This window comes from Oryza brachyantha, chromosome 2 (genome assembly GCF_000231095.2).
Source record: "Oryza brachyantha chromosome 2, ObraRS2, whole genome shotgun sequence".
NCBI lineage: Eukaryota > Viridiplantae > Streptophyta > Magnoliopsida > Poales > Poaceae > Oryza > Oryza brachyantha.
Genome location: NC_023164.2, coordinates 4,872,426 through 4,895,310, shown reverse-complemented (window position 1 = coordinate 4,895,310; position 22,885 = coordinate 4,872,426). Strand labels below are relative to the sequence as shown.

At 37.7% G+C, this 22,885-nt stretch overlaps 2 protein-coding genes across 3 annotated transcripts; both read right to left on the bottom strand.

Moving 5' to 3' along the window:
* Window positions 1-1,254: 1,254 nt before the first annotated feature.
* On the bottom strand, window positions 1,255-5,314 carry LOC102704034 (receptor kinase-like protein Xa21). Its single transcript, XM_040520860.1, has one exon. It carries the CDS (start codon window positions 5,312-5,314, stop codon window positions 1,733-1,735), a length of 3,582 nt encoding a protein of 1,193 aa, XP_040376794.1. The 3' UTR covers window positions 1,255-1,732.
* A 6,648-nt stretch (window positions 5,315-11,962) lies between these two features.
* On the bottom strand, window positions 11,963-17,072 carry LOC102718142 (histone deacetylase 3-like). 2 transcript variants are annotated; one of them, XM_006647006.2, is made up of 7 exons: window positions 16,384-17,072; window positions 15,272-15,712; window positions 14,025-14,255; window positions 13,828-13,919; window positions 13,689-13,743; window positions 12,632-12,709; window positions 11,963-12,486 (listed from the first exon to the last, which is right to left on the bottom strand). In XM_006647006.2, the coding sequence occupies exons 1-7, from the start codon at window positions 16,930-16,932 to the stop codon at window positions 12,412-12,414; spliced, it is 1,521 nt and encodes a 506-aa protein (XP_006647069.1). In that variant the 5' UTR covers window positions 16,933-17,072; the 3' UTR covers window positions 11,963-12,411. The 2 variants fall into 2 exon arrangements, with proteins under 2 accessions (XP_006647069.1, XP_006647070.1); XM_006647007.3 differs by having other exon boundaries at window positions 13,689-13,740; window positions 16,384-17,057.
* Between the last annotated feature and the right edge of the window lie 5,813 nt (window positions 17,073-22,885).

Sequence of the window (22,885 nt, the reverse complement as noted above, 5' to 3'; positions counted from 1 at the left end):
GATCAATGGTGCCAGAAAGACCAAGGTTGCTGAGGTCCAGTGCCACCACACGCTTGCGGCGAAGTCCCTGCATGCTGCACGTCACACCTTGCCATTGGCAGACATGGATGGATTGGTTGCCACCCCACGAGGCCAGTGCAGATGATGGGTCACTGGTTATTCGCAACTTGAAGGACATCAGTGCAAGTTGATCAGTGGCAGCCTGAGCTCCAACCATGGAAGCTGGTGGAACAGCAGCTGCAAAGAGCAGCAGCGTGAGCAAGAAAGAGAACCCAGCGGCCACCATTGCTAGGAAGGTCTTAGGTGTATATTTTTAAAAATGGAAGTTGGTGCTGATTGCAGAGGTTGCTCAGTTCAGCTTTACCACTGCATGAAAGGTATGGTTTCTTTTGCTCTATAGAAACAACACATTTTCCTGCCTTAATATAAGCACGATGTGTTGGTCATCAATGTAAATAATTCTTGCGTCCCAATCAACTTGTCACTTTCCCAGGTAGTACCTGTAGTCCTGTACTTTGGTCGACACTCTAGCAGTTGTAATAAATTGATTGCCAATATTCCATTTTATTGCAAATTTAGTCAATCATCAGATAGCCGGCCGCATGTTAGAATTTTGGAAGCTTCCTTATCAACTTTGCTGCCTGCTTGTTTGGGTTAAAATGAGTGCGTATCTAAAAATATATTCATGTAGCCAGCTACTTGGAATCTTCTGCTAACAGCATTCTCATGTGGCTTCATGCAGGACAGAAGGATGGATATGCTCGGCCGGCCTTGATTTGTCCTCTATGAGTATTTCTTCGCATAATCTACAGAACTATATATAAGATATTTCGTTTGTTCCTTATATCTACTCTAGTGTTGAAGAGCAGAGCTTTTCTTGCTAATTACTTGACTTTTCATGGCAAATTGGCAATATGATACGGAGTACTATGCTAGATAGTGCAATTATACAAGAAGGAATATATAATCAATTGCACTTCACATATCGATATGTAAGAATATTTCACTCCACTAATTTGGACTGCATGCTGCCCGCAGGTATGACAGATTAGACCCTGTCACTTTCATCTCCTTAGAAACACGAAAATTTGGATGATGTTACTTAAAAATGCATATAAATTCTCAAATCTTGCACTGACAAGAAATTCCTGCATTTCAAATACTTCTGTGCTCAATCAATGTTCAATTTTCATGTCTATGTCTATGGTAGACCGAGGGCCTTATTTCCTTATCTCGTGCTACTTGTAGCAAGAATTGATCAATGATATTAGCCAAATGGACAGACAGTATCATCTTGACAAACTTATGAGTTTCGCTGTTAGGAGTTATACGTATAAAGGGTGAAAATCAGTAGCTAACTGGGCACCCTGCGTCAAAAATGCTATAGGAGCTTATTTAGTACTTAGATATTACAGAGTACTTAACAATATCTTTGCATGATCATGCAGTACTGGTACTGAATTACAGTTGCAAATATTATTCTGTTGTCAAGCTGTCATGACTCAGCTCCATATTATCAAAAATATGCTCTAGTTGATTTTAATTAATTTAATTCTTTTTTCTAAGTGCAAATGCTTTGCTTTGCCTTCATACTCCATATCTATTTTTAACTACCAACTCCTAAAATTCTTCAGTAGAATTTCTTCAGCCTCCAGCTGTCTTCTTGAAGATTTGACTAGTAAGTGCATGGATTTGTCGCCACTTCAACAAAATATATCGTATATGCTAGCTATTATAGTTGATGTTTGTGAAATCTATCTCTAATTGCATGTAGCTCTCTCAATGCATCTCCAATTTGCATGCGATCAGTTGGCATCTCTTTTGAGCATAATATTCCGACATTCAGAATTGAAACAATGCACTCAATTCTTATCTCTTCGATGTTGTGATACTTTTGAGCTGTTCCTTCGCTATTCCATGTTGCATTTAGTAGGCCTTGGTCAATGATACTAGTCGTTTGGTCTGGTAGGGCTCTTTCTACATACTCATGAAGAGTAAGAACTTCGCCAAACTCACTGTTTGTTGGCCTTTTTCCAGTGAGCATCTCCAGCAAAAGTATACCATAACTGTAGACATCTCCATGAATTGAAACTTCATTGCCCAATCCATACTCTGAAATAAAAAAACGTAAAGTACTTAATAAGCTTCTATAGGCAGAATAAAATGAAGAAAGAAATGCATCACTTAAGATTGTACTAGTAGAATTATGCACACCTGGGGCAACATAGCCAATTGTTCCTCTTATTGCATTCCATCCAGTTGAATTCTCTAAACTACTGCTGTGTTCTTGATGAAGGAACCTTGCAAGCCCAAAATCACCAACATGAGCAACCATATCATTGTCAAGAAGAATATTGCTTGGCTTGAGATCACAGTGAACAATCGGAGATGGCTTCTGCTGATGTAAGTATTCTAATGAAGAAGCCACATCTATGGCAATTTGGAGTCTTTCAATGAGATTTAGCACCTTGGGTTCGCCTTCTTCCTCAAGATGCTTGTGTAGCCACTGGTCTAAATTTCCATTTGGCAATAACTCAAATACAAGAGCCTTAAAGTCACGACCTTGGAAATCAATACCTGAGCACACTGTTATAATCTTTACAAGGTTTCGATGGCGAATATGTCTCAAAGTTTCACATTCTGCATCAAAACTTCGATATGCACCAGCTTGTTGCAGGTTGAGCACCTTCACTGCAACGAGCATTTGTTGGTCAGAGATCCCAATTCTTCCTTTGTACACTGCACCAAAGCTGCCCACTCCAATTAGATTCTCAGATGAAAAACTATTTGTTGCTTTGGCCAACTGAACATAAGAAACTCTCAAGTGTTGCTCATCAGAGAGTGCTATCTTTGAGTTTGCTTTTCTAAGCTTAGCCCTTTGATGTAGCGCAAAGCATGCAAATAGTAGGACAAACAAAAGTATACTGCCTGCCATGATAACCATGATGACCTTTGAAGATAGGCCGTGTTTGGTTTGGTTTGAGCATATTGGCAATTTGAGTTGAGGCACCCCACCACACAAGTCCTTGTTTCCCATGACAGAGGTTGCAGTTGCATTAAGAAATATTCCATCTTTTGGAACTTCACCTTCAAAATCATTGCTTGAAAGATTCAGGGTAGAAAGACCTGTCATGCTACCGAGGAACCCAGGGATTGCTCCAGACAAATTATTCTTAGAAAGATCAAGTACTAGGAGACCCCTTAACTGTTCTAGTGATGGAGGAATTGTGCCCTCAAGGAAGTTCCCAGATAAATTGAGGTACTGTAAACTTTGGCATTCTCCAATGGAGGTAGGGATCTTTCCTAAAATCATATTATCAGAGAGGTCAAGTTCACCAAGATTCTTGAGATTTCCAATATCTGAAGGCAAATTCCCAGTTAGTTTATTATGTGCAAGATACATGAAACTTGATATTGTTGAGATAAGAAAAAGCTCCTTAGGTATCAAGCCAGAAAAGTTGTTGTATGAAAGGTCCAACATTTCTAAAGGACAATTACTGAGAGTAGAAGGTATGGTTCCACTGAGTGCATTGGTACTAAGCAAAAGTATTGTAAGTTTCTTAAGGTTGGCAAGAGTTACTGGGATGGATCCTGAAAAAATGTTATTTGACAAAGATAATCTATTCAATTTCTTGAGTTTGCCGATTGATGCAGGAATGGTCCCCTTGAGAAGATTATTTTCCATGTCAAGTTCATCCAAGTTGATGAGGTTCCCTATCGATTCAGGTATTGTTCCTGTTATTTTGTTGTTTGCTATGCCAAAATACTCCATCTGTGTCGACATATTACCAATTGCTTTTGGTAGCACACCTTGGAGTTTGTTGATACTAACATCTATTAATATCATATTGCTACAATTGGTTAGGCTGGTCAGGAAGCCCCAATGAGCATCATTGAGTGCTTCAAGCTGATTCCCCACAAAGTTCACTACTGACAGCATGTTCTGGTTTACTCCCAAGCACTGTGGAATCGTTCCAGACAAAAAGTTATCTACTGTTTGAATCATCTGTATCATGGATAGATTGCACAATGATGGAGGGATTAAACCATGAAATCGATTCTCAGATACAAGAAACTGCTGTAGGTTTGGAAGCTTGTCGCCCATGTCAGGTGGAAAAGCCCCAGTGAGGTTGTTATCTTGTATGTTTAGCATCTCAAGGGAGGAGAGATTAAACATTGAAAGTGGCAAAGAACCTTCCAGTTCATTGTGATCTAGATAGAGTTCAGTGAGGGCATGGAGTTTTCCAAAGGAATCAGGAATCGGACACCGAAGTTTATTATCTGCCAGTGAAATGGCCTCAAGAAACTGAAGATCTCCTAAAGACTCCGGGATGCATCCCACAAAGCCATTGCTCTGAAGATCCAAAGCTGTCAGTGATGAGAGGTTCCCTAACCAGGAAGGAATGGGTCCTCCAAGCTTGTTGCTTCCCAGACCAAGGTAACTGAGTGATGGCAGCCTCTCCAATGGCGGAATGCTCCCTGTCATGTTGTTCGAGGAGGCGCTAATGGCGGTCAATGCCGAGAGATTCCCCAGTGATGCAGGGATGGAGCCTGACAGCTGATTGGAGCTGAGGCTTAATCCGGTGAGGCTGGCGAGCCTGCCTATCTGAGAAGGGATCTCTCCTGTCAGGTTGTTGAACTCAAGAACAAGCAGCTTCAGACTGACAAGGTTTCCAATGCCGGAAGGGATGCTGCCTGTCAGTGTGTTGTGGCCAAGATCGAGTACCTCGAGACGACGCAGCGAGCAGAGCCCGCCGGGGAGGTGGCCCTGCAGCCTGTTGCCGTGGAGCAGGACGTTCTTGAGCCGCCGGCAGCCGGAGAGCGGCAGTGGGATCCGGCCGCCGATGGAGTTGCGGCTGAGGTTCAGGTGCCTGAGCTCGCGGAGGCGGCCGAGCTGCCATGGGAGCTCGCCGTGGAGGCTGTTCTCGGGGAGGTGGAGCCGCCTCAGGTAGGTGAGGTTGCCCAGCTCCGGGCTCACCTCGCCACGGAGGCCGGCCCCGGCGAGGTCCAGCGCGACGACGCGGCCGCGGCGGCGCCCCGCCACGCCGCACGCCACGCCGCGCCACTGGCATGTCGGGGCTGAGCCTGGTCCGTCGTCGCCCCATGACGCCAGGGCCCGTGACGGGTCGCCCGTCACGAGCGTCTTGAACGCCATGAGCGCGAGGCGGTCGGAGCCGCAGCCGGCGACGTCGCCGGCATTAGTGGCAGCCGTCTTCGCGGCAACGCCAGGCGGCTGGAACGCCGGCACCACCGGACGCGCTATGAAGACGACGGCGAGCAACAAGGGCGACACGCACTCGAGCAGCGCCGCCATTGCCGGGTTGCGATTACTGCCAATGCCCATGTGATCCTTAAGCTTGTACTGCATCGTCGTCGTCAAGCATCTTCAGCTGCAATCTGCCGACAAGATCGTGGAATACTGGATTGTCGTTGCCATGCAGATTCTGTTGAGACTAGAAGTCAATGGTTTGCGAAGTGGACGAGGAGCACCTGATTTTGCCGCCAGGGATGAATGGGAGCTAGCCTGGTAGGCACTACGTGCCGCGACGATAGCAGCTGGCGCCTGAACTTTTTGACTATACTGAGGGTTGGATGGGACTAAACTTTTTAAGCACTATGTCATATCGGATATGTCATATCGGATGTTTGATACTAATTTAAAGTATTAAATATAGGCTAATAAAAAAACTAATTTCATAAATAAGTGCTAATCCACGAGATGAATTTTTTTAATCTAATTAATCCATAATTAAAGCATGTTTACTGTAGCATCACATAGTCTAATCATATATTTATTAGGCTCAATAGATTCGTCTCGCGAATTAGTACAAGATTATGATCTATGTTTACTATTTATAATAAACGTTTAAATATTCGATGGGACAAACGACTAAAAATATAAACCAAAATTTAAATTTTCAACCTTAAATTTAAAATTAATTTTAAAGGTTTTTTCATCGTAATTTATTTTTCAAACTTAACTTTTATATCACGAAATTACATATATAAAAATGTTATTAATAAATTATTTTTCGTTTGTAAATATAAAAAAATGTAGATCTAACCGTACTCAATTAATTCCATTAAAAAATCACCACTAATTATGTTTCCACACCCCACTCCATGCGTCGGAAGAAGTAGCTGTGAACGAAACACAACCAACACAAGTAGGAATAGTGCTTTGGCCTGGAGTTCCAACGGACTATAATACTGTAACTTAATAGCATAAATGATAAAAATGTTATTAATAAATTATTTTTCGTTTGTAAATATAAAAAAACCAAATAATCTCCCTCTTTGGGATGTGTTGTTTCTTGCTGAGAGATTAAAGATGAAAGGTTTTTAATATTCTTTTATTTAATAGCATAAATGATAAAATTAAACATTATAAAATTGAAAAATCTATTTTAGAAAGATGAGATGGTAAACTTTTCATAATTTTCTTTAAAATATACTATTTAATAATTTACAAAGGGTGTACTCCCTCCGTCCCAAAATAAATTAATCTTTCACTTTTTACCTACATGTTTTTTGACTCTTCGTCTTATTTGAAAAAAAATTATGATTAATATTTTTGTTCTTATTAGATGATAAATCACGAATAGTATTTTAAGTGTGACTATTTTTTTAAAAAGTTTCTTGGAGGTTTTTTAAATAAGACGAATGGTCAAACGCTGGATACTAAAAACCGAATAATTGTTTTTTTTTTTGTCAGAGGGAGTATATAGAAACCGAACGAAACGATCAAGCCTTATCATGTCCTCGAATTGCTCACAGATAAGGACATAAATAAGGTCTGTAGAGTTGTTTGATAAGACAAGCAGGCATGTGTAGTGTAGCGTATCTATGCAGCAACACCGCACGAACACGAGCAATGAAATACTGGAAAATTACAGATGAGGCGTCCACTGTCTCTGTAGGTGCTAATCACAGTATTTTTAATCATCGTATTGGTTTATTTCAGACACAAAAAATCAGTTCGAGGATAATGAAATTCCATTTTATCGTGTGAGCAGATTTGTTCCAAAATCAGTGGTAGTAACAGATAAGAGACGAGCTAGGCTAAGCTGGCTTTGCTTCGGTACCATCTTGCAAGCGAGTAAAGCAAAGATGTATTTTGAAATGTAATTCAAAAGTGGTTTTTTAAATACACTTTTTTCTTCATGATTTTTCGCAAATATGTTGTTTTTTAAAAACATAAAACTACAGACACCCCAGATGTCTGGGGTACCCTTTTGTTATACAGAATGTGACATTGGTATATTTTTAATTGCTTTTTAAAAATTAGGATGTATGAAAATAGTGAGAGAGAAAAAGATATGTTTTGAAATATCTCTCTAATACCGAATTCCATGCGCATTCTTGGGCGGTGGGTGTGTCCACGTGGCACAGCAATGATCAGCCATTTAACTGCATTTGTCCATCTAGCAGAAGCTATTGCTATAGCCCCTGCGTACTGTTGTGCATAGCACTGCTGATAAACCACTTTATTTATTCTTAACGGTTACTCCCTCACCAAAAATACTTTATTTTTAATCTATCACACGTATACCTATACAAACATAAAAGAACAAAAATGTTCATCACTTTATAAACCTTTAATATATTTGTCCAATGCTTTTTCAAACTTACATACATTTATCCCCTTCTTAAATCTTAATGTATCTGTTTTCTACTGTACCAAACTCTAATAAAAATTTGCTAAAAGTAAAGCCTTCATCCACAATTATTCTCTGTTTAATATTTTAATCTATTTTACCTTCTAAAACAATTACAACCTCCCTCAACCATTTTCATGTACTTTCTTAATACCCATATTTATTTTTAGAAATTATCATATATCATAATTTTGAGATGGATATGATAGTAGTATATTTTATATTTTCTTCGTCTAAAAATATAAAAATAAAATCTTTTAGAGACGGACGAAGTATCCTCCTCCAAACTTGTAGACTAGCAAATTATCTGTCACTCGTTATTCCATAGACCACAACCTCATAACTAATTATAAGAATCAATATGTCATCATATACACTATATTTGCTCAAAAAGACTTCATATTTAGTTCTTATTTTCCATAAAGGACTTTACTTTTTAGTAATTATTGCATCGGAGTTGATAAAGTAAGAGACAAATACATTGATATTTTAAAAGTAGTAGGCAAATGTACTGAAATTTCAAAAAGTAGGAGACACATGCGTGATGATTTATAAAAATGAGGGCATCTCGATTTTATAACTTTATATAGTTACGTGTGAGGCAAGTTAAAAATGAAATCTCTTTAGAACAGAGGAAGTATGCCATTGCCTATAACAAAAGAATATAACCGTTTATCTTAAAATAATTTTTTTCTTCTACCATCTCACACATACCAATAGAAAAGATGAAAACTATTATACCTTTCACTTTATCAAATTCCAATGCAATTATCTTGACTTTATCTAAATCCAATGTATTTGTTTCCAACATTCACAAACTCTAATACAATAATTGCTCAAAACCAAATGTATTTTATGACAAACAAGAGGAATAAAAATAATCTTAATTTAAAATGAAGGAAGAACATTTCACATCTCTATGTTCCAGCGCGGCAAAGCTGCCCTGCATTTCTAGTTTATTCTAAAAGCAAAATGATTGCACACAACACAGACCAGAGCAGAAATGGTGAGAAGCAACTGCAAGACAGAGATGCTATTATCGGTACTGATATATGGACCCGTAAAACAATAGGACTCACGTATAAGTAACTGTGATGACATTGACATAATACCACCTTGAATCGTTGGGTTCGCCGTTCCACTAATAGAATTGGATTTGATATATAATTCTATCAATGCTTTGTTTATATAACAATTATGGTTTGTACATAGAACAAAACATAATTGAATTTTATATAATAAACTCTTAAAATGCAAAACATAATTAAGTTTTATATATATATATATATGTATGTTTTTTTACTTTCTTTTTTATTTCTGTTTCTAGTCCATGGTTTCAATTAGATTTAATATATAACTCATTAACTTATGTTTCTATAGATACGTGTAGCTCTTTCAAAGTTGCATTTATAATACACTGTAATAGATACGTAGATGTCAAATAAATTGCGGTGTTGATATTGCAAATTGCAAATTTAGTACTGAGTATATTGTATAAAAATTTGCATGAAACGGCAATGGCCGCGACTATATAAATTGGCCTCTAATTAACACCAATATTAAGAACAGAACCAGTTAACAGCTGTAAAAGAAGTCGTCATTTATTTGGGAAATTTTACAACCATACCATTTCAAACATGGTAAAAATCCCAATTCATAAACAATCTAATTCATACCATAGTTAGGTCTATATACATCTTATACCATTAATTAATAATAGCTTGGCCATCTTATTCTTTGACACCTCCCGACGGGTTGTGCTACAGCCGATTATAAATACAAGTTTTTTAATTATCTTTCAATGATACATTGAGCTACCTCTAAATATTGGATATCATATTTTGTACGTAAAAAATTATTACACAGAGATACTTTATGAACGGCGTCAGCGCGAGGCTGTCGTCTTCGGCCGCTGCAGTGGTAGGCTGGTAGCCCCGCCCAAGGGACAATGACATTGTGATCAGGGGACAATTGCCGGCGGGTTCCATTGGTGTCAGTTTTGTCACCGTCACATAAGGACGGCGCAGACGCATGGAAATTGGGAAGGCCCTGTTTAGTACCTACAGTATATTTTTTTTCCCAAAAACATCGTATCGAATATTTAGACATTTAAATAAAACATTAAATATATATGAGATAAAAAAACTAATTGCATAGTTATGTGAGAAATCGTGAGACAAGTCTTTTGAGTCTAATTGATTAGTCATAAGTGCTACAGTAACCCACATGTGCTAATGACTGATTAATTAGGCTCAAAAGATTTGTCTCGTGGTTTTCAGACAAGATGTGAAATTCGTTTTTTTTCATTCATGTCCAAAAACCGTTCCGATACCCAATCAAATGTTCGCACCTAAAAATTTTCCTTTTTCCTAGCTAAACATCCCTTAATACTGACGAGAGCTAATTCTATCTTATCTGCATGGGTGATGTATTGGCTTTTCACGAAGAAATTCAAACGTCATATTTATAAATAAAAAAATTGTGAATAAAACTCTTAGCAATCAAGGATAAAAATAAATTACGATAGAAAAATTATAAAATCAATTTTAAATTTATGATTAAAATTTTATATTTTCTTATAACATAAGCAGAAACGAAATATAACGACAGCAGAGTCGGAAGACTTAAACAGAGGCCGTTGCTTTCAGTCCAGGAGTCCACTGTATTCCACTCTTGTGTACATACGGTCCAAACCTGTGGAATTAGTTGTCCTTGCTTCTGTTTCTGGTGGCTATCTATCGTAGTGCCGATTTCTTATGGAGTTTCACTGGTCTTCAGCAATCAGCAGAGAGCATGGACCAGCTCGATTAAATCGGGATGATGAGGTAATTTACTACCAAAATGACCAGCTGACTATATGAACATGCAAAAGGAAATTCAATGTCTCAGCTGTCGGAGAGCAAGCAGCTACCACAAATGAAGTGCTTTTCTAAAGGGCATGTGAGAGTTTGGACTATCAAAGCAGCGAGGTAATGTCTGAGAAATCAAGACAAGAAAGCAGAGTACGTGATAGAAGCTGTAGACTGCATTCGATTGGGTTATTGGAAGTTTACCTGAAGATGTATCTGGGAAAAAAAAGAGAAAAGAAAATTTTTTTTTACCATCTTTGAAAATGTATTTTGAGTTATCATATTTTTTTTTTTTGTAAAAGTCCAATATCTTGAGGTGCAATGTAACTTAACATACTAGAATTTTGGACTAAATTTTTAGTGCATCAAGATACTTCTAAAGGAAGAGAAACTGATATGACTCTCAAGGCATTCACCCCCTCTTATCTTAAAAAGAAATACCCTTCCGTTTTTTTATTTAATACGGTTGATTTTTTACATATGTTTAACCATTCGTCTTATTTAAAATTTTTATGCAAATTTTTAAAATTGTAGGTCATGCTTATAGTGTGCATAGTAATAAATCAAATCATAACTAAATAACTAATTTTTTGAATAAGACGAATGGTCAAACATAGGTGTAAAAATCAATGCCGGCAAATGAAAAATAGATAGTATATTCATAAAATTCCAATGTAACTATAATGAAGAGAACATACTAAAATCCCTGTGAATCGATGGTAAATACGAGTACAGAAGTTGATTTATTTTGAAACAAATTTTAAACTTTAGAAACTAATATATTTAAGATAGAGGGAGTACATTTTAGTACAGTAGTATTTCTTTGGATTTCTGATAGGCTTATGAGGGGGGTGATTGTTTGTAACCAAACAATGCATTTGCAACAAAAAATAATTTATAAATAGAACTTTTATATAAGTGTTTTTAGCAGGCTAAAATCAAAGGCTGAAAAATAAATTACGATGAAAAAAAAATCAAAATCAACACTAAATTTAAAGTTAAAAATTTAAATTTTAGCATATATGCTTAAGTAGAAATGAAAAGATGAGTGCGTGAGAATCTACTTCACCAAATTTTAGGCACCAAAAAGGGATAGTTTCATTATCAGAATGAATCTCGATCCCGGGCTTTTTTATCTTAAAAATACCTATTATCTTAAGATATAATTTCGTAAGTTACATTATTCCTCAATATATTAAATTTATATGCTGAAAAAGATATAATTTCTTAAGTTATATTATTCCTCAATATATTAAATTTATATGCTAAAAAATATGGTATCTTAAGATACTTTTTTAAGACATTTTTTTAAGGATGTTCTCCATCGCTGAACCCTCACTCTCACCGTTTAAGTTTCCATGTTCTAGATAGATTATAACTTTATAAGCGTCTACGTCGATGATAGAGGAGAAGCAATCCAGCCCCTCACCATTGCAAATGTAGATCTAACCGTACTCAATTAATTCCATTAAAAAATCACCACTAATTATGTTTCCACACCCCACTCCATGCGTCGGAAGAAGTAGCTGTGAACGAAACACAACCAACAGAGAGCAAACACACGTAGGCATAGTGCTTTGGCCTGGAGTTCCAACAGACTATAATACTGTAACTTTTGGTCCATGTTACATGTGGAATTGCCAAATTGGTCAGTCTAATGTCTCCACGTCTAGCATTGCCTGAACACTATGGAATTCTTTAGCTGCAAGTGTTGCCACCAATAGATTCCTACACTATTCTACAGAAGAAACGATCTTACAATACCACAGGGTGAGTGAGTTTGAAATGACGATATGCAGTACGGATTCACACAGTTTCTGCCAGTAAAGAGCATATGAAGCAAACCGTGACGGGGGAGCTGGTGTTTGCCTGAAGGTAGCAAATCATGCCTTGGGGTGCATAGGTCATTTGGGTGAGCTTTCCGGTTCATTCTTGACATTGCCTGGGGCGTTGATGGCCATCCCATTTGCATCCGCAGGCTTTCGACGACAAGAAATGTGAAGATGGAAAGATTTGTTAGAGCAGCTTTGACCGTGGTGCTCGATATCTATGTATGGGCACTTGGAGATGCAGTGTTCTTGTTATGAAAGTTTGCACGGATGGATAGAGAAGATAACAACTTACAGGTGCTTGTTTGGAGGAACCAAGATCCTCTTCCATCGGTTCTGGTCCTCTATGTTCAGTTGTTGGTATCTTACCATGCTACAGAATGGGTAAATCAGAAAGTGTTAGATTCACAGAAGATCACACTGTTTTTCCCAGGAAAAAGGTACCAAAGATACCAGAAAGTAAGGTGCAAGAATTTCAACTGGCTCGTTAGCATAAATGCAAGGCAGATTTTAGGGGGTGTTCACCTGGAGCTAAATTTTTTTAGCCTCATGTCACATCGGATATTTCGAAACTTATTATAAATATTAAACGTAGACTCCCTGTACATGCTTTCCCCCTTAATGAAATTGGTTAAGCCCAGTTTAGGCTTCCCCGCATTTTTATTAAACGTAGACTAATTATAAAACTAATTATAGAAATGAGAGCTTATTTACGTGACAAATTTTTTAAGCCTAATTAAACCATAATTAGATCATCTTCACTGTAGCATCACGTAGGCTAATTATGGATTAACTAGACTCAATAGATTCATCTCACGAATTAGTCCAAGATTATGGATGAGTTTTATTAATAGTCTACGTTTACTATTATATATAATAAGTATCCAAACATTTGATGGGACAATGGACTAAAGTTTAGTCCCTGTCTCAAACACCACCTTAGGCGATCTGGAGACTGGAAAAGTCTATGCACAACCAAAACAAAAATGCTGCGAAATAAGAAATACAGTCAATGCCACCTAAATTTCATTTAGATGAAAATATCAATACATCTATGTTTAGCAAAATATTTTCACCAGCACCAAGTCTTCCTCGACAACTCAATAGCACAAGAAACTTAACTACTCTAGCACCGATACCCATAACGGCATAAGATACCTCATGTTTTCATGAATGCTGGTTGTTTAAACAAAACGGCACACGTCTACAAAATAATAGAGTAAGTATTATTACTTCTAAGGATTCATCCAAAGGAGACATCCCAAATTTAAAAAACGGCGAACGTACTGCTTGAATTTTACGAATGAAACAGGACAGAATCGCCCATTTGCATAACTAACATGATAAAGTACCTGATCTTTGGCCTCTGTTTCAGTATATTCTCTCGTATCTCCGGTGTTTCGACTTCTCCAAAAATAAAAATACGACATGAGGCAGGGCACACAATTATACAAAAGTTAGTTCTGCTTTTAAAAGGGAAAAAATAGATACCTTGCTGAGTGTTTCAGACGTCTGCGAGCACTCAAAAACCTATCAAAGTAAGGGTCGGGCCTTCTATCTGGATCCTCTTTATCTTCATCTCGCTGAATAATGAACATGTATGCAAAGGACCCGAATACAGTCACGTCTCGAGTTATCGATTCCAAGACATCACTTTCATGCTTATATTAGGAAACTTGGAAACTCACCTCAGGTAGCTTTCTTTCAGGAATTCGCTCTTCAAATTGGACACTAGGAGCATGCTCCACTTTTGAAAGATTCTCCAGAATTTTACATTTCATTTCCTCCAATTGCTTGTTTGTATTTCTGTTCTCCATGTTACTTGATGAAACGTAAAGACTGTATTCTGGACCAAAATATTCATAGTACTCATTGTAAGGCAATTTTTCCTTAAGCTCTTCACCAACTGCAACTCCTGTCTGGCCAAATAAAAGGCCAAATAAACAATCAGAGGATAAGCATCGAATTATAAACACACAAAAGAGGTGTGGCTCCAAAAGGTGAAGATAAAAACATAACTGTAGCAACAGATGATCCTGGTACAAGAGAACAACATTCCTTTTTCAGGATACTCACAATTTACTTCAGGAACAAGCAGCAATGCACACTTTTGTTCGCCATGTTTAGCCTATCGTGTGCTCAGATTTATAAAATCACAAAAGGGAACAAGAACAGGCCTTTAAGGGTTCAAATGTTGGGTTTTACATTTATTAAACACTTCTTGATGAAAGCTAACAAGTGAGGGACAGGAAGTGGTCTGAAGCATATAATTTTGCAAGGACTAAGCACTTATCATCTTCTAGGATTCATCTTTGGTAATAAGTCTTCTCTCCATTCCATATTATAAGACTTTCTGGATTTGTCTAGATTCATCCATATATTAATATATATATATATATATATATATATGTTTCCAAATTCACACATATGAATCTAGGTAAGACAAAAAAGTCTTATAGCGTGGAATGGAGAAAACAAATTGTCTAAAAAACTCTCTTGTGTCTTGCCTGATACTATAGCTGATTTAAGATGATCAGCATTCAATACTTTGAGAAACACAATGTGACTTGTTTTTGCACGAGCTCTCAACAAATTAATGCATTTCGAAGAAACAAATTGAAAATAAATAGATTAAGCATTACATGTCAATGGGCTACATGTGATCTCTAGAATTCGTCATATGCTCAGCAAAACCAAAAGCTTGATTTGTGATTTTAAAATTACAGCAACATGTATCAGGTGCAAGGTACAAACTAGGGTGGTGCAAGTTCCAATAACTTGATGCTGAGCAAGGAACAGAGTGCGAGTGCTTGCTTTTCATCTATTTTTCATATAGTGAACTTACATAGTCTATTAAATGAAAATGAAAAAAGATGAGAAAAAAAGGTAGACAACAGTTTCATCCTCAAATGAGATGGTTATCTGTCATACATACCTCGTAACACCAGCACCGTGAAACATTTCTTATGGTATATCCACCACCACCAAGAAGTAGCAACGGAACATTGAACGATCTCATGTACTTAACACATTCCGCATGACCTTTGCCTGAGAGATTGAAACATCCCAACCTATCACCGGACAACGAATCAGCACCACATTGAAGCACAACTGCATCAGGATGATACATCTCCATAACTTTGCCGATGATTGGCTTGAAGATGGACTGGTAGCTATCATCATCAATTCCATCATCTAGCGGCACATTCAGGCAGTAATACTTCCCTTCTGCGTACCCAATGTCACGGATGTCCCCTGTTCCCGGGAAATATTCCCCAAACTTGTGAAACGAGACTGTCATAACCCTATTAGTTGTGTAGAATGCCTCTTCAACTCCATCTCCATGATGGATATCAATATCAATGTACAGAACTCGCTGTAAATATGATAGAGAACATATTAATGGTTTAGCACAAGAAAACAGCTCAAGCTATTGGGAAAAAACATATAATCTGTTCTCGAACTTTCAACTCTGCTGTGCATGATAGCCTAGGATTGTTTTTACGCAACCTCCACTCTTCCGATCTGTCTAATCAGTCGCCACTTGTTTTAAATATATTTCAATCAAATCATTCTCTCATCATTTGCCGTCCAATGAACAGTTTGATGGTGCATGAATCTTTAACATGGCTATACGGAATGGGCACCGGCAAACAATACATGCAGGAAGTTGAAATCATTCCGGTCATTGTGTAATCTCATAACGAACATAGATCGACATGGAATTGCGCAAATCAACAGTTAATCCGGACGGTTGCCTACACATAACACATTGCCATTTACGTTTACAGATGAGAAGACTTCCTACTGAGTACTGAATCAAAATTGACCGAAGATTGAACTGTACACGACAAATCAGGGGAACCGGAGAGAAGAAGTCAAGATGGATTTTGCTTCCGACCTTATTGACCCCACCTATGATCCATTTAGTGATCTACTAGTCGAAACAAACTAACCGAAAACAAGTAGTAAAATAAAGCGGAAACATGAAAAGGGTAAAGAGGCATGGGAGGAAGTCAATGAGCGGAATGAAAGGGATCACATCACCTCGTGGACCTTGAGGAGTTCGAGGATGGCGAGGACGATGTCGTTGACGTAGCAGAAGCCGGAGGCCTCGGACTTCTTGGCGTGGTGCAGGCCCCCCGACCAGTTGATGGCGATGTCGTGGGTGCCGTGGTTGAGCATGACGGCGGCGCTGATGGAGGCGCCCGCGTAGGACTGGCAGTAGGCATAGAGGCCGTCGAAGACCGGGCAGTCCTCGCCGACGTTGAAGCGCCGGAGCTGGCGGCCCCGGCCGAGCTGCGTCTCGGGCGTGACGGTGCGGAGGAAGGCGACGTAGTCGGCGGAGTGGAAGCGGCAGAAGTCGTGGTCGAGGGCGCGGAGCGGGCGGAGCACCTGCATCCGGCCGAGGAGGCCGTAGTGGGCGAGCAGCGCGTGGGTCATCCGCACGCGGTGGGGCTTCATCGGGTGGCCCTGCCCGTAGTAGTAGTTGCCCACCTCCGTGTCGTAGAAGTAGCACACCCGCCGCTTCTGGGCGTCCGTCCCCGCCACCGCCGCCAGCGAGTTGCCGCCGGAGCCCGCCGACGAGGGATCCATCTCCTCCTCCTCCGCCGCCGCCGCCGCCGAATTCGGGGCTGGATTTTTCTCTCTCTCTCTCTCTTCGCTTTTTTTTCGCGTGCTCGTAGTCGGCTGCTTGTTTGAGAAGGAAGCGAAGCGGAGCGGAGCAGAGGAGGGGAGGCGATGGTGGGGAGGGAGGAGGGTTTATATAGGCGTTGGGGGGCGGAGAGGCGGAGGGACGAAACGAAAGCTCTTTTCGCTTTTCAGAATTAGCGAGAAAACGCGTTTTTACTAATGAAAAATAGCTTGGACATAAATTTTATAGGCATGTTTATAGTTATTCAAAAGTAAAAATAGTAAAGCAAATCACAGTAAAAAATCAAAAAATTAAGCTGAAAATTAAGTTATAAAATTTGAATTTTATTTTATAAGCAGGGGTAACTCGTAGCCGTGAAATGATAGAAGCCGAAGGGTCTAGATTCTAGAAGACGGCTGTGTCAAACAAGGGGCTTGGAATCTGGGATTTCTTTTTGCTTGATTCGTTAAAGCTTGTTTTCTCATTTCCTTTTCGTTTTGACTGGTTTTTTTTTCATATTTCCGTAGTGATGGCTTTATGGTTGATAAAAGTTTGGTTAGGATTGTACAAGTTAAAATATCAGTAATGAATGAAATGGTGTTGGCGATATGGGTTCGACAATAAATTTTGTTAAAAAATACTATTTGATAATAGTTAATTATATTGCAAAGCAAAAGAAGGTATAGCTGCAAGATAAATAACTTCATTTATTAAGGCCGAGTTCGTCGTGAGGATTGGTAAGTTAACTTATCTGACGTGAAAAACGTATTAATAGATTAGTACATAATTAATTTATTAATTATTAATTATTAAAAAATATAAAATAGATTAATAAGATTTTTTAAAACAACTTTGCTATAAAAAACTTTTGCAAAAAATACACCGTTTAGCAGTTTAGGAAACGTGCGTACATGCTAAGTTAACTCACATGGGGACATCGAAAGCAGCCTAAAGAGTATGTCTTTATAAGGCATGGTCAGACCATAAATCTGGACCAAGCTATCGTCTAATTACATGAACTTGGTAAAGTGCATATCAAGGAATTCTAATCTTGGTTTAATGTACTTTTAAACAAGATCCAAAATACATATAATGTATCTCAGATGTTGACGTCGCTATCCAAAATGATGTGAATTTTATATTTAGGTCAATGTATATTGCATCTATTTTATTTTATATTGTAAGATGTTTTAGTTATGTTTAAATTTATCTATATATCAATGCATATTGTTTATATATATGTTTAGATTTATTATCACCAATATAAATCTAGTCAATGAAAGTTAACAGAAATAGTACTCTATCCGTTTCATAATATAAAATTTTGTAGCTTTGTGTAGATTCATATGGATGCTAATGAATATAGGTACATATATAAATTATATATATTCATCAATTGATGAATTTAGACAATATGAAACGGAGATAGTTCCTCTTAACAAGCTTTGTTACTCCCAATATTAGACCAGGGATAGCGATAATTAAGAAGCCACGGTGGCTGTTTGGATTCAGAGACTTTTTTTTGTCCTTTGTCACATCAGATGTTTGGACGTTAATTAGGAGTATTAAATATAGACTGATAACAAAACTAATTGTATAAATAAAGTCTATTTCATTTCACAAATTTTTTAAGCATAATTAAGTCACGATTAGCAAATGTTTACTGTAGCGTCACTTTTGCTAATTATGGACTAATTAGACTTAATAGATTCTGTCTCGTGAAATAGTCCAGAGTATGAGGTGGATTTTATTAGTAGTTTATATTTAATATTTTTAATTAGTATCCAAATATTTGATATGATAGGTATAAAAAATAAAAATCTCTTGGAATCCAAACAGGATCATAGAGTACCATTGGGATTGATATGATAGGAGTTAATTTTGGACCACACCGTAGCGAGAGGGCATATGAATACAAAATTCTCACTATCATGGATGGTCACATTAACATCCAAGCATCTACTTTTATAGACTTAGATAACATCGTGTGGTATAAGTATTTTTACTCTATATTAAACTTTATTCTAGGTTTAGGGCCGTTCTACCCGGTTGTTTTGGCGGCAAATAAATATATTAATTAACTATTAAAAGTTAAAAATTGGATAATTTAATTTCTTAAGACAAACTTTCAAATAGAAAGTCTTAACAAATACACCTTTTAACTATAAAAAAACATGTCCAAACTAAACGAGGAATAGTCCAACCAAACTGTTGTATCGAACAGGTGCCTTAATCATATAAACAAGTTTATGTATGTCTCTGCCCATTAAGGTCACGTTCGTTCGGTGGCATGGCATAGCTAATCCAGATTCTCTTTTTTTTTCAAGCATATGCTTCTCGAGCTGCTAAACGGTATATTTTTTCAAAATTTTTTATCAAAAAGTTACATTAAAAATTATATTAATCTATTTTTTATTTTTTTATAATTAATTAATTATGTACCAATCTACTATAGTTACTTACCTTACTACCGGACACGGCCTAATTTCACAACTCAAAATTAGTAGTTTCTATGGGATGACCGGCGCGCAAAAAAGATACAGTACATGATTATATAGACACACTCATTATGCTATTATATGCTCCCCTATTTCATAAATTTAAGATGTTTTAGCTATGTCTAAATTTATCTATTGATTAATATATATTGTTTATATATGTAAATATTCATTGCATTCATATTAATCTAGTCTACGTTAGAAAACACATAACAGCAGTATATGGAATTATTCAAGGCCATTTGCAAGTGCATTTAATTCTGCAGGTAAATCAATCCACCAACTAAACCCTTTACAGTCTTATCGTTACTGTGGTTAAGGAAAGTAGTACACCTATTAACACCGTATTCTACCCTGAGGAGATCACTACTGCGAGACTAAAATATTCTGCAAAAAGAACATTCCGAGCTAAACCAGTGGGCTCATCCTCTCACAGAGTACAAAGGGATCATCAACTTCCCAAAGATGGCAATTTTGATTTTGATTTGTCCATCTCCATCTCGCGTTCTCGGTGCAGCCAACCCTAAAAGCTACTCGGTGTAAACCTCTAGGGAGTATATTAACGTGGGTAACATAATCTTCAGTTCATAAATCTTTTGACATAATCTTTCTTTTCTTGTATTTGTAGCTATGCATATGGTTATTTTGCTCCAGCACTTCGCATACCAAAATCTTGATAGATTTGCTCCAAAATTTAAACTCAAAACTAATTCTGCAAATGAGATGGCAATTTATCATTGGAAGAAATTAATTTAACACAAGAGTATCGTGGCCATCACTTGGCTTTTTCAAAGAAAAAACGAAATGACATATGTGTAAACGAAAATAATTTATGAATAAAATTTTTATATATGTGTTGTTAGCGATAAAAAATACTGAAAAATAAAATATAATAAAAAATCTCAAAATCAACTTTAAATTCAAGGTTAAATTTAAAATTTGGCTTATAACATAAGCAGAAATAAAAACAGAATACCCGATTCTCGAGGATAAGCAGCATTAATACCTAATATCAGTTTCTTGATCACGTGTCGCTTGCTAAGGATGGTGCAAATTCAGATCAAGTGTGACTCTTCAATAACCTTCTACTCGACTTGAACATTTTTCCTGCCAAGAAAATACCAATAAATCGTAAAACAAGGGGGAAATATATCCATCAATAAACAAACTAAGCTGATAAAAAAAAAGTCAAACGTTAGGAAGAACTCAGCTTGGCAAGAGTATATGTACAATTAGGTCAACAAAATGTGAATAGAAAGGTAGTAATAGTTTGGTTTTTTTAGGAAAAAAGAAAATGATATATTTACAAATAAAAAAATTAATGAATAAAACTTTTACATACTAAAATATAAAAACAATGACTGAAAAATAAACTACGATCAACTCGAAATTTAAGATTGAAAATTTAAATTTAGCTTATAAGTATAGACAGAAATGGAAAGATGAGGTTGTAAATAAATAACGAAAATGATTTTCGATCTTGTGGTGAGAGTTTCAAACCATATAGGTTCAAAAATGAAAAAAGAAAAAAAAAACAGCACATACATCTTGCTGCAAGTCAGCAACACGCTCGTGGCCGTGATATAGCTTGCGGCAACCCTTCTTCCCTAAGGAGCGTGGAGGATTGAGGGCGCTGAAGCGGGGGATCGACGGCCCGCTCGCTCCAGCAATTCGTCGAACAGCTAGTGAGCGCGCCGGCGAGGCGGAGGAGCATGCCGCAGGCGTTCGCTAGGGCGGGGGGCGGCGGAGTCACAACACCGATGTCGATCTGGCGAACATGAGAGATGGATGTCCGGCGAAAGCCCAGCGGCCAGCGACACCGTGGCCGGCTGCGGTGGGAGGCTATACTAGCGTGAGAGAGGCGGCGAGGGATGGCTGGCGCTCTCGGATCTGGTCATCGGAGAGCACCACTGCGGTGGCGGCGGGCACGCCGGACTTGGACACCGATGCAGGGCTACGCGCGATCACTTGGTAGAGGAGTATGCGACGACTTGATAGCATCATAGCAGCAGAAAGGCTTGCGATTTCGTTCCAAAAATTCCGAAATTCAAAAATTTCGCAAATTTCGGTGGGGGTCCCATAAGGACGTTAAAAATCCCAAAATAATCATTTATATTATCAAAAATTATATTTTTTAAAAGAAAACGATCATTATTACATTTGAATTTGAAAAATTATGTCCGAAATTTCCGATCCCCTACACTAGTATAAAAGTGTATAGTGAAATTTCAAACATGGACAGACGATTAATTCTCTTGTGTCCGCCGCACACCTTTTTGGGGGCGATGTATTGCTCTCTTGCATGGACTTTCTAGGTGAAAACTCATTTTCGAATGTCTGGAACAACGATGGGGATATTTTAGATGGTTTAATCTTTTTGGAGTCATCGCATCGGAGGTTCACGACCGGTGTGTCATTCTTGTCGGATTGACCTCAACTATTGTGTTGGTGGTAGATTTGGTTGAAAGCTGATTTACGGTTTAGTTACTCTCTCGACATTATCTTTCAATATATTTTGATATTAGTCACCAGTCGTGATATGAGTAAAATTCGGTCGATCGGTCAATCTCCGATTTCAGAGATTTTGTTTCTTGGTTTGGGAACAAAATAAGGACCATGTCCAATTGCAAGCCACTGGAGAAACGATGATTACATAGTTTATCGCCTTGTATTCATGATTTTGATTTTGAAATTCATAGACATTCTATCTACCACCTCTACAATAATTGTCCATAGCTCTTTTTTTTAAAAAATATCAGAATTAATTCCATTATCTTAAAGAAAATTGGTATGCGTGGAAACTAAAAAAGACAAATGGATTTCCTGCTTGGAGAAGGTGTAAATTTCAAATGCGTCCTGCTATCGCGCGTCCGAAGGTGCCTCATGAATGATTTATTCATGTCAACATGTTTTTCTTTTCAAATTTATAAATCCTATGTCATATCATTATGTCACTTGAGGCTATACCTAATTCATGTGCTATCCTCACGGATTGTAATCTCCTAACATAATTGCCCTTGACATGATGATTGACATATAGGGCCCACCACTCATAGGTCTACATATAAATAACCATGTCACACCGTATTTAACATCGGAGGTGCCCTCTCCTATCTTTACGGGCATTCCTTTGTAAGAGCATGAGTTGTGAAAGTTATAACTTCATTATTATTATTATTTTGTTTGTTTTTGTAAAGTCTGATTTACCTCTAATATCCTGAAATTCCACCCCATCAAGTAGGAACCTTGACGCCCATGGCTCTTGAATCAAGACAAATAGATTACCCTCACTCTGCTAGAGGCTAACTTGTCCGGATCTAAAATTTTCCATATGCTAAATAATTTGAATGTGAAGGCTTCATAATAAAATAGACCTTATCTTACTTTTGATCCTCTCAACCAATCTTCTTTACCAAAC

Coding starts and splice junctions, on each gene's coding strand:
- LOC102718142 (XM_006647006.2), bottom strand. CDS start 16,932: ATGGATCCCTCGTCGGCGGGCTCCGGCGGCAACTCGCTGGCGGCGGTG. Junction 13,920..14,024: donor CTGAAAGAAAGCTACCTGAG/GTGAGTTTCCAA, acceptor TTCATTATTCAG/CGAGATGAAGATAAAGAGGA. Junction 12,487..12,631: donor GTTCCTCCAAACAAGCACCT/GTAAGTTGTTAT, acceptor TGTCGTCGAAAG/CCTGCGGATGCAAATGGGAT.
- LOC102704034 (XM_040520860.1), bottom strand. CDS start 5,314: ATGGCGGCGCTGCTCGAGTGCGTGTCGCCCTTGTTGCTCGCCGTCGTC.